The sequence below is a fragment of the Monodon monoceros genome, unplaced genomic scaffold (genome assembly GCF_005190385.1).
Source record: "Monodon monoceros isolate NGI ecotype Baffin Bay Population unplaced genomic scaffold, NGI_Narwhal_1 Super_Scaffold_4, whole genome shotgun sequence".
Classification (NCBI taxonomy): Eukaryota; Metazoa; Chordata; class Mammalia; order Artiodactyla; family Monodontidae; genus Monodon; species Monodon monoceros.
In genome coordinates, this window is record NW_021703781.1 from 13794231 (window position 1) to 13806696 (window position 12466).

General features: G+C 43.7%; 1 protein-coding gene across 3 annotated transcripts in view; it reads left to right on the forward strand.

The window, feature by feature from the left end:
• ARID5B (AT-rich interaction domain 5B) overlaps positions 1 to 11193 on the forward strand; it is a 189161-nt gene extending 177968 nt beyond the window's left edge. For all 3 annotated transcript variants that reach the window (XM_029245550.1, XM_029245551.1, XM_029245552.1), the window contains 2 exons: positions 1518 to 1716; positions 5133 to 11193. In XM_029245550.1, the coding sequence (XP_029101383.1) occupies positions 1518 to 1716; positions 5133 to 7286 (2353 nt within the window). In that variant the 3' untranslated portion in view covers positions 7287 to 11193. The remainder of the gene's footprint in view (positions 1 to 1517; positions 1717 to 5132) is intronic.
• Positions 11194 to 12466: the final 1273 nt, after the last annotated feature.

The following is a 12466-nucleotide window of genomic DNA, read 5'->3' on the forward strand; positions in this document are numbered from 1 at the left end:
CAGGGCTCGAAACTATTATTCACGCCTTCTTGCACATACCTTGCCTGAGCATGCTCAGTAATGACTTTTGTTTCTAATTGCTATACACTGAGATTTGATTTTCCCATAATTTACTTGGTATTTTATTAAAGAGTGAAATATCATGATCGCAAATGTCCCCACGTCTGTACTCAGAAACCCGAACAGTTGTGTACGTTTAAGTAGTTGTGATCCAGATTGCATAGTTAGAAACCAGTTTTAGGATAGCTAACAAATATCCAAGCCAAAGAAGTTTTTGCCTGGGAGTCTTAGTTTAAAAATAATTACGGTTCCCAATATTTGAACAGATTTATGTTGTTTATAAGCCAAGTACATTTTCTTCATTGAGTCAACTTGTCTTATTTAAAACAAATTATGTTTGCTGTATTAAAGTTCATATTTTTAAGGCTGAGTCTTGTATTAATCCCACAGTGAGTCATTAATCATACCAAATGCATTATAAAAACTTTAATCACTGAAGTTGAAACTGAGATTGTAATGCAATCCATCCCATTTAATTACATCAGCTATTTTTCCCTTTCAGATCAAGCGCTACATCGCAAAGGGAAAACAGATTAAAACAAGAGCTGTTTGATGTTTCTCTTTTTAGAGCAATTTTATGTATTTTGTTTAAAAAGTTATATAATTAAAATGCTTGAATTTTTCAGCCCTCTGATTTTTGTGGCTTGAACGTTCTGCCTGCCTGCCTTCTCTCTGGGGCCCTCTTTAACTTGGCACCCCAAAACAGAGCTTCTCCTGTGGGAGGCACCTGCCCCCCCTAAGAGCTCTGGGTAAGACAGCCGTCTCCCGCTGTGCTGCGCTCCCCTCCCGTAACCTCTTTATCTTAAGTGTCTGGTCTATATTTTGACATGAATGAATGCAAACTTGGGAGACAGGCAGAACTAGGTTCAAACTCCACATCTAACAAATGGGGTGACTCAGGCAAATTATTTAGCCTTTTTGGGCCTCAGTTGCCTCATCTGTTGAAAAGGGAATAATAATAACAACAACAATAATAGTAAATACTCCACAGGGATGTTGTGGACATTACGTGAAATAACCTATATAATGTACCTAGGGCATCACCTGGCACATACTAGTACTTTACTGGAACGTAAGCCTCAGGGGCCTTGAATATCTTGCTCGCTGCTGTATCTTGGTGCCTAGAACACTGCCTGACACATAGTTAGTGCTCAATAAACAGCTGCTGGCAGAATGATAAATGAATGGCAGCTAGCATTATAGTTGCTATTATTGTGATGTGGTTATCAGCATTTAGCCAGGTCCCGGGGGCAGTGATAATGATGTGACTTTGGATGTGTCCATTGGTATCCTCGGTGTACAGCTTCGCAAAACAAGAAAGAGGTCTTGCAAAGAAAGCAGGATGTAAGCTACCAGGTGCTGGTTTTGACCGGGGAGACAAGAAAGTAAACCCCCATAGCATCAACACTACTGGAACTGCCTGCCCTGACCGATCCTCTCTTCTGATACCCTTGTAGATTAATCCTGCCGTATGAAAGGTTTATTAAAGGAGAGGAAGATAAGCCCCTGCCTCCAATCAAACCTCGAAAACAGGAGAACAATTCACAGGAAAACGAGAATAAAACAAAAGTATCAGGAGGCAAACGCATCAAACACGAAATCTCTAAGAGCAAGAAAGAAAAAGAGAATGCCCCGAAGCCCCAGGATGCATCAGAGGTGAGTCGGGCTCCTCCACAGAAATACCTCTGTGAGGTTGGTCCTGCCTCGGGGTCTTCTGGAGCCCTGCATCCATAGCTGCATCCCTGCCAGAGACACCACCAGACTAAGAAACTTAATCATCTAAACTTCACCATTCCCTGAGTAGTGGGCCTTTCGGGGCAGCACATGGATTGAATGGGATAGGCCAAGAATAGGATCTAGAAGGAAGCAAACACTCTGTAGAAAACTGAGAGCAGACCCGACTTTGAGACAGAAGGAGCCAGAGCTTCAGCTCTTAAAGCCAAGGGACTCCTATGTGAAAGATGTGGCTTCTCTGCCATTTCACAGCCAGCCTGTCTGAGGAGTTGGTGTGACTTTAAAACACGCGTTGTGGGATCTGCTGTGTCTCTGCAGGACTGTCCTAAAAACTTCAGAGACTTGTTTGCCTCCATTAATTGACCTCTGTGCACCAGACTTGGGTTAAGACCAATTTAGAAACATCTTAAGTACGTATTATTTATAGGGGAATTTTGAAATGGTTCCTCTGAAGCCATGATTATCTGTCTTGTTAACAGGTAGTTTCTGAACCTTTTAAAACAGGCCCCAGCTACCCACAGCCCCCAACAGCTCTCTGGTAGAAGCCGTTACTATCATCGTCCAGACAGTCATGGGGGATGAGCTGGGCTCTGTTTCAAGATGAATAATAAAAAAATCTCTGCCGCCCATTAAAAAAAAAAAAAACCAAACCAAACCAAAAAAAACTTAGCGGCCACATCTGAAGACAGCACGTTCTAAGATTCAACCCCAGAGGGAACTTTGGTGCTGATATTAAACACCCCCTAAAAATCAGGTTTATAATGAACACATAAGAGACTCTCTAATTAAACACCAGCTTAAAACACACACACCAGCCTCCTAACTAGAAATTAACTTACCCAACTGACTCCTGTGTAAGGAGATAATATTAATACCAAGAAGAGAAATTTGCTTTAATTTTTGTTTCATAATTATTTTAAGCTCTAATAATTAAAAGGGGGGGGATGATGCAGAGATTTCTAACATCTGCAAGCTTGCAACATAAACGGCCAAAAGCAAGGAGATTCCAAGTTAAGGCTTACATTCCATTCTCCCTTTATCCTGTTGGTCTGGTGATTTATTACAGGGCTTGGGATCAGTGAGTTCTATTAGATACCATATGTACAGCATTGCCAAAGCACCAGGGGACAAACTGAGGACCAAGAGGCCAGCTGGCCTTTGAATGGCTCCACTCTGGGCGTGAGAATTGAAAGGGCTGCTTTGTGAGTTGGGGGAGGAATCCTCAAGCCATTGCCCTGAGCCTGTCAGCTTGGGAGGCGACCGCTGTCAAGAGTAGAGCCCGGTGCCCTGCAGTCCACAGAAATCCTGAAAGCCTTAAGGCTCCCTGTTTCCTATAGGCCCCCACAGGTTCCCTTCAGGGACTGCAAGTATCTAAGGGACCGAGGTCATTATGATCAGGTTATCTAAACTACCTGGAATCCCACCCACACCCTCTCTCCAAGGTTGACCCAAAGATCAGAATCGCTCCCCACCTCCTACACAGACCCATGTTATATATATATAACAAGTATATTTCTCTCTCTATATATAGAAATACACTATACATAGCAAGTATACATAGCAAGTATATTGCTATGTATACTTGCTATGTATAGTATATTTTGTATTGCTATTTCTATACATAGCAAGTATATCTCTCCTCACTGTGTGTTTGGGGGTTGAATTTTATTGTTGTTGTTATTATTGTCATTGTTTTTAATTTGGAGATAGGAGGGCTTAAAAAGCCCTTCTAGTCAAACCCATTATCTTCAAGTAATCAGATTATAAGCTGTGTGGTGGGAAGGTACCATTTAATATACTAAGGCAAATCATAAAATGCCATCCTACAAAAAGGGTCCTTTACTTTTTTTTTTTTCCTGCCTAGCTTTCAATGACCTCCTAAACCTGTTTACAACCAAAAACCTAGAACTCCATGTACCTGAAGGCCTAGGTCATAGAGACATCAGTGGGGCTGAGACTCCCCCACAGCGCCATCAGAAACTGACACTTAAATGCAATATGCCTTTTTCCCTAGCCGTAGTCATTTTTCTATATTTTCATGTAATGTATAAGCTCACGAGACCAATGATGACTGTTAATGTAGAACAAGTAATGGTACTTGTACTGGAAAAGGCAGCTATTAGTACAAAAACAAAGAAAGGAAAAGAATGATGCTAAGTATCCCTAAAACAGAGGGCTATCTTGAAGCGGATTTAAGGAGAAATATCTATGAAATGGGTATGGTTCCTTAAAACTTTTGTTCCTATGCATCCCTACACCAGCATCCTCAATCTTGCCCGAAGATGCTAAAGTGGTAGACACTTCTTTCCTTCACGAAGAAGAAAAATATTCAAGGGATGAGTTTGCGGGGAGGTGGGGGAAGACCATCTCAATATCACCGTTTTGTGACTGTTCTCCACCAAGACACATCAGGGCAGAATGACAGAAGTTTTGAAAGAACTTGCCAGTCCCCCTGGGTCACAGGTGGAAAGTTAAGATGACCTTCTAAGGCCAAAGTCTGCACAGCTACGTAATGCAATGAATGAGTCGAACTGTGCCCACAACTTCTGTCAGTGGGGACACATAAAGACCATCCATCTCATCGACTACAACTTATTTCAGTGAACAGAAAAGCTGTATGTGTTGTGGCACTCACTGCTTGAATTTTGACAATTTCATTTTCAGCTTTAATGGAAATGTAGTTTGCTGCAGCCTAGAAGGACCTGGAGTCCTTCTGCCCCTCAGGTAGACAGGCTGACATGGCATCTGCATAATTTTTCAATATTTTAGCTTTATCTGCATGTCATATGGCACTGGGTAGAAATTATTAACACTTAAGCGTTGCTAATTTAACGCATCATACTGAACACGTTAGGACGGGATTTGCTCTCTCGAAGAAAAAACAAGGGGTTTTACTAAGTTTGTTGTTGACACGGGGTTGGATTTTTGAAAGAGAGATTCTAAAAAAATCTTTCTCCAAAGTGTCATAAACCGCAACATGTAATTTAAAACCCATTTGGATAATTGACTGATTTGACAAGAAAACAACCTCAGAATTAAACTATATATTAGAATCAAGGAGTGATATGACTGTATACCGGCAGTACATAATACTTTGCTATTTTGATAGGTATCTCATAAGGGACTGGAGTGAATATGCATATTTCCCCTAATGTTTCTGTAATTTATATTTCTTTGTTTAGAGCCATGATTGGGGAGTAATAAAGCTTTACAGAGACTCCATGAGCTGACTGAAAAGGCTGTTTTCAAAAAACGGCTGTGTGTAATATTTTATTTCATAGCATAAAGTGTCAACGCATTTGGCTTCCTTCTGACTATCTTTTGCAATATTTTATCAGGTTTCGTCAGAGCAAGAGAAGGAACAAGAGACTTTACACCAGAAGAGCATCACTGAGCCTCTCCCAGTAGCAGACACAAAGAAAAAAGTGGAAGGGTACCAGGATTTTGCAGCAAGGCCCCTGGTGTCCCGAGCAGACCCAGAAAAGGACGACGACACAGATCAAGGTGCCAGCAACGAGGAGGCAGGAGAGGAGGGGCCTGCCCCTCCACTCGCGAGTGCCCCTCTGGCCCCTGAAAGGGATCCAGCCCTGATCCCCGGGGCTGGCAAACAGTCGCGCACCTCTCCCCGGGCTCTCCTGGACTCAAAACAAGAACCCAAGCCCTGCTGTTTTACAGAGAGCCCTGAAAATGAACTCCAAGAAGCGTCCTTCCCCGGCTTCCCCACCACGCAGCCACCACTGGCAAACCAGAGTGAAATGGAGGATGACAAACTCCCCGCAATGGCGGATTATATCGCCAACTGCACCGTGAAGGTGGACCAGCTGGGCAGTGACGACATCCACAGTGCACTCAAGCAGACCCCGAAGGTCCTTGTGGTCCAGTCATTTGACATGTTCAAAGACAAAGACTTGACTGGGCCCATGAATGAGAACCATGGACTTAATTACACGCCCCTGCTCTACTCAAGGGGCAACCCAGGCATCATGTCCCCGCTGGCCAAGAAAAAACTTTTGTCCCAAGTGAGCGGGGCCGGCCTCTCCAGCAGCTACCCCTATGGCTCCCCACCCCCTTTGATCAGCAGAAAGAAACTGATTGTGAGGGACGACCGCTGTTCGGGTTTGTCCCAGGCCCATCACGGCCAAAGCACTGACCACGTGGCAGTCAGCCGGCCGTCAGTGATTCAGCACGTCCAGAGTTTCAGAAGCAAGCCCTCAGAGGAGAGAAAGGGCATCAATGACATTTGGAAGCACGACAAGCTGGGTCGATCGGAGCCCCACCGCTGCGGCTTCTCCAAGCATCACCTTAGCCCCCTTGCCGACTCCTATGCCCTCAAGCAAGATGCTCAGGATGGCAAGGAGAAGCTGCTGGAGAGGAGGGCTCCTCCCCACTCCCACATGCCCAGCTGCCTGGCCGATTTCTACTCATCGCCTCATCTCCACAGCCTCTACAGGCACACTGAGCGCCACCTGCATAATGAACAGACATGCAAGTACCCTTGCAGGGACATGTACGGGGAGTCGGAAAACAGTGCTTTTCCCTCCCACAAGCACCAAGAGAAGCTCCACGTAAATTACCTGGCGTCTCTACATCTGCAAGACAAAAAGTCGGCTGCGGCGGAAGCCCTCACAGACGATCAGCCAACCGACCTGAGCCTTCCCAAGAACCCCCACAAACCCACGGGCAAGGCCCTGGGCCTGGCCCACGTGGCGCCCGGGCCTCAGGAGAGCAAGGGCGCCTCCCAGTTCCAGGTCATAAACAGCCAGAGTCGAGACTGTCACCCCAAGGCCTGTCGGGTATCGCCCATGACCATGTCGGCCCCTAAAAAATACCCTGAATCGCTTTCCAGATCGGGAAAACCTCACCCCGTGAGACTGGAGAATTTCAGGAAGATGGAAGGCATGGTCCACCCCATCCTGCACCGGAAAATGAGCCCCCAGAACATTGGTGCGGCGCGTCCCATAAAGCGCAGCCTGGAGGATTTGGACCTTGTGATCGCCGGGAAAAAGGCCCGGGCCGTGTCTCCTCTGGACCCCTCCAAGGAGGTCTCTGGAAAGGAGAAGGCCTCAGAGCAGGAGAGCGAAGGCAGCAAGGCCACGCACGGTGGGCATGCCGGGGGCGCCTCGGAAAGCCACAAGCTGCCCCTCTCCTCCCCCATCTTCCCAGGTTTGTATTCTGGAAGCCTGTGTAACTCGGGCCTCAACTCCAGGCTCCCGGCTGGGTATTCTCATTCTCTGCAGTACTTGAAAAACCAGACTGTGCTTTCCCCACTCATGCAGCCCCTGGCTTTCCACTCACTTGTGATGCAAAGAGGAATTTTTACGTCGCCAACAAATTCTCAGCAGCTATACAGACACTTGGCTGCAGCCACACCTGTAGGAAGTTCGTATGGGGACCTTTTGCACAACAGCATTTACCCTTTAGCTGCTCTGAATCCTCAAGCCGCCTTCCCATCTTCTCAGCTGTCGTCCGTACACCCCAGTACAAAACTGTAAGCCTGGCTCTGCCCAGCATCCCAAATGGCGTGGATAACAGAGCTTCACTCCTTAGCCTCGGGGTGACGGCTTGTAGAATTAGAAGTCAGTATTCTTCTAATCCGGGGTGAGATCAGTCCCGGCCAAAAGGGGCCCAGAGGGGAGGTGAACATACCTGATATTTCCGGGATGACTCTAGCCCTGGCTGGTCAGTCTTGAGCCCCTGCCAACACAGATGCCCTCGCGCCTCAGATGGTCCACTTTGCACGGGGATCTTGTGAAGGGGATTCATGTGTATCCAGGAAGAACTTAGAGGACCCCGTCTGAGTTCTGATGGTCAGGAAACAATCTGGGCAAAAAAGGGCAGATATTTCAGAGGAAGGGGCAAGGAAGACTGGCAAATATGCCAAGGGATGCCCCTCTCTTCATAAAACTCTCCAAGGTTCAATCAATGCAATGTATAGTGAAACTTCAATAGATCTTTCATTTTGACACTATTAAACAATCCAGAGAAGTAAACACTGTTAAACTGACTGTATATATTTGCTTCTTAAAACTACCCGTATCACTGTTTGCTCACCTAATTTATATACAGGTAGTCCTATTTTCTCCCAGTTCCTTCTTGTCCCCCCCTTTTTTTTTTTAATTAAACGGCATCGCTTTTGTTTGCAGGTCTTGTTTTTGTTTTGTTTTGTTTTGTTTTAAAGGCTGACTGTCCTTAGTTGTTGACGTGTGTTTGTAATTTCCCACATCTTATCGTTTTGAGCAGCTTTGGGTGGTAATGTTCTTGTTTACAAATTGAAGCAACTGATTCTAGTGGAACAAATGATCAAAGAAACAGTTGAGCACACAATAGTGCAAAGAACGTTCCTTTGCAAATCTGCAACTTAAGGATTTTTTTCCTCATAAATGGCATAGTTGAAAGAGCTTATACACTGCTTACCCGGCCAAATGCTTTGCTTTGAAGTATTGGGTTATGTGAAAATATCGAGCATTGTACTTACCTTATCTAGGCTGTGAAACTGTCCTACATACCAGAGGAATCATAAAAACAAAAACCTCACTGGCAGCAAGCTGCTGAATAACAACAGAGTCTAGAGGACATATTTGTGGGCTGCACACATATTTTAGGAATTTCAGAAATTAGAATAGAAGCCAAAATGATTTACATTCGTGTTGGCACTGATCCCTTTAAACAGTCTGGGAAGGGGGGTTGGGAAGAAGATAGAGCTTGACTATCCAGGAGAAAGTGCACAGCGGGAGGCCCAGGCACCAGATACCTGCCCAGGGCCGTGGTCTTTCGAGTAACAGGTAGTCACATTGCCTTCATCGAGTTGGTTTCTCGCTATTCCCAGGAAGAACCTCACAGGCCACATCTTTGGGGGTAGCCGGCAAACTGATTACCCAGTTCAAAAGAAAGCCATCCTCTTTGGGTTTATGGGGCATGACTTCTGTGTGTATGCACACACATAGGGTGATTTGTGTCATGTTTTTAACCACCTGGCAATACGGCCCACTTAACAATTTCTTTTACTGTTGGGAAGAAATGGTCAAGCTGTTCAAGCAGTCGAAAGATGCAGAGAATGTATACTGTCATTCTTGCCACTTTATTCGTTTGCTGCCGAGATGTAACATCAAGGTGGATGCATTTTCTAAGTGTGTTAAAAGTCGATCGACACAGAGAGTGGATTTTCCTTCCAGGTCCCATCCCTGCTGATAAGACTGCTTTGATGAACTCCCCAGTCAACCCTCCCCTGCCCCCACCACTACCGGTAGACGTTAGGACCATAGTTAACTAAGTCTTTTACCTGTGAGATATTTAATTCTATGAAAATGGATGACCATTTTCAACTTCTAAATAGGTAACTTGACTGCAAAATGATCAAAACTGGTAAACAATGAAACCGTGGCTCTTAAACCAAGCCATGCATGCCATGCATTTGTATTGAAATGTCTCTATGATACGAAGCCAAATATTCAGTGTAGCATACTTAATATCCAAAGGTGGAAACAAAAGAATGTAGAGATCTAGTGTTAAGAGTTCCATTTGCTTCAATTAATTATTTACCTTCCTGTGGAATAATATATATATATATATATATATATTTAATAGAACCATAGATAGACTAGTAGAATTTAGATTATAAATGTGTGAATGCAGATTATCCTGCTATTGCACAAGATAGAGGGCGGAAAAAAAATCTCAATTCCAGCTGGCAGAATGCTGGCCAGGACACATAGAAGGAAGCTGCACTAGATTGAATAAGTCACAGAATCAGAGGACATGGAAGAAGGAGGAAACTCCGTTGTCTCTGCAGCTGACATGGGCTAGATCCTACATGGTTTCTCTGAGCTCGTTTCTCAAAGAAAATGGGGGCATCTGTCCCTGGTGGAGCTCACCTATCCATTTTGAATATGGGGCATTTGTTTTCCCCACTGCAATGATTTCAGTCTGGTTTCATCATGTTGGAATTCGATCACACCATTTTCAAACAATGTTAACATAGTCCAGCTTTTGTTTTTCTCATCTCTTCCGAGAGGAGATTCACTGTTTCTGTCTGAGGAAGCTCATACCCTTGGCAAAACAGCAGGACAAATAAAGAGAAATGGGGGTATACATTCCCAACAGAAGCAGTGTGTTGTTTTAAAACTCCGAACAGAGATCTTGGAAATCCTTCAAAAAGACCATTGAATTCTTCATTGGCTGAGAACTACATTTTAAAAAGTCTTAAATAGGGCTTTGTTTGCATTGTTTGAGTTCAAGGGGCCTTATTATTGAATGGAATTGCACAAGCCTTTCTTTGTGCAATCAAACCATTGTTATTGGTTCTGTAAAGGAAACTGTGGAATCTAATTGGCAGTGGAGTCATAAATCTATTTACGAAGTGTGGCTTCCAAGAAATGTTGCAATTCAAAATGCACTAAGTCCGTGATTTACTGGAGATTTGGAGATTCTAAATAATATTTCTGAAAAACTTCTGGCTTAACTTTTGGCAACTCAACATTAAAGGAAAAAAAAACCCCACAAAACCCAGCCCAACCAAGTTTCAGAATTAAGTATTCTAGTAAGTGATTGGAACTTGTAATCTTTGCCACAGGACTGACTTATTTATTTACTAGCTAGATAGAAGCTCTTAAGTTCACTTGTTTATCAGGGCATATACAGAAGGGTTTGTTAAAACTCAGCATTGACTTTACAACTTTCTGACCTGGTGCATGAATTCTCAAGTACTGTATTTCACTGTGTTGGTGTGTCTGATGGAAATTTCGAGGTGATCCCACAAAAATATTTTATGTAGTGTGCCTTCAAAGAGAACCATTTATTTCTCTTCACTTGTTGTCCCACAAGTCACATTTGGTCGTGGTCAGCCAAGTCCCATCTGGTCTAGTTTTACTCTTGTCCCAATTTTAAAGAAAAATGGGAACAAGTCTGCCCTGGTGAGACCCACACCATTGCAATGAGTATCTTGAGCACTTAAATTCCAGTGTTGGCTGTTGATGTATTTGATATTCTGCTTGTCTCCTCATGGTTGAAATATGTCTGAAGAATAGCAGCATAATCTCTTGGCTGTTTATACTTTTTTAAACCTTCCTGTGTTGTAAATATTGTATACTTTTGGTGACTCCAGCTCTGTAACCTCTATGCTCTTCTGTAAGGTGATTATTTGTATATAGCAACATGGCCCAGTGATACTATATAGTTTCCCAATGGAGAGGTTATTGAGTAACCTTTGCATTAGTTTAAACACTACCAGAAGAATGCTGAGCCAACTATAAACACTCAATTTTGTATGTTTTCCAAATTGTACTTATTACTGCTTTTGATACTGTATTACGTGCCAATAGTTTCCCAATCACATAGCAGGCAAGAGATATTTTGTACTTTTTGATCCACTGTAATATTTAATAAAAAATGTTACTATCTGTTTCCTTTTGGGTGTAATCTGTCACTTCCTCCTGAGGAGCCCTGTGGCCTCACCAGAGTACTTTCTACCCCATTGTCCCCAAATAGGATAATAACGATAACAATGATGATGATGATGTGTATGTTTGTTGAGAACCTACTGGGTGCCCATTTGGCATTACTCTTCACAGCCCCATGTAAATATGGTTATGCCCATTCTACTGATGAGAAGACTGAAGCCTAGGTAAATCAACTTGCCCAAGATCACCTGGCTAACAAGTTGGCAGAGTTAGGATTTGAACCCAGGGCTCTTAAGTCTACAACTTCCTTTGTATACCATGCTCCTCTCCTGGCAGGTAACAGAAGTCACCATTTACCTATTTGCTTATTTGGTCAACAAAGATTTTTTCATGTCTCAACTGCCAGGCATAGTGTTAGGAGCTGGGATTACAATGGTGAGTAAAAGATAAAAAATACTGTCTCTGGAGTTTATAAATCTTATGGGAAAGAGAGTTAATCAAATAGTCACCCACATAAATAACAAAAGTTCAACCTGACCTAGTTCCAGGGGAGAAAAAGTGATACATGAAGAGGAGGTGGTGACTAAACCTATAACGTGAAGGACGAGTGTGAGTTGACCAGGTGAGAAGGAACTGGGAGAAGAGTTATCCAAGCACAAGCTAACACATGTGCAAAGGCCGGGAGGCAGGAACAAGTTTAACTTATTATAGGAATCGAATAAAGCCTATGTGGCAGAAGCATAATTAATAAGGTCCAGGGAATGAGGTTGAGTTGAGGTTCAGAGTATAGCAGGGGTCAGCCAGATAGGTCCTAAGAGACCAGGTTGAGCATTTGGTCTTTATCCTAAGCAAGAAGAGGTTTAAGTGGGGAGGTGATATGTTCAGATTTGTCTTTTTCAATGTCACCCTCTGGCTGCTGTGTGAAGGCATATTGAGAGCAATCTAATGCAAAGATGGTGGTCATTTCAGTTGCGGTGGTGGAATGGAGGAGTGGATACATTTCAGAAGTACTTGGAAGGAAGGATGAACAGACTTAGTGATGGGTTAAATGGAACAACTGATGTATATTCAGGATTGAAAAGCTAGGAAAACAGCACATTCTGATGTCTGGTGATCATGGACAAAGATTTCTGGTCTTTCATCCCCTTGGTCCACTGCCTCCAAGCTTCCTCCAAGCTTCCTCCTGGTTTTGCTCAGCTTAATATTAGTTGAAGTGAGGGGTTCACAAAGTAGCACCCTGTGTGCTCCCTTCTTAATGGGTCCCAGAGACTGGGGCA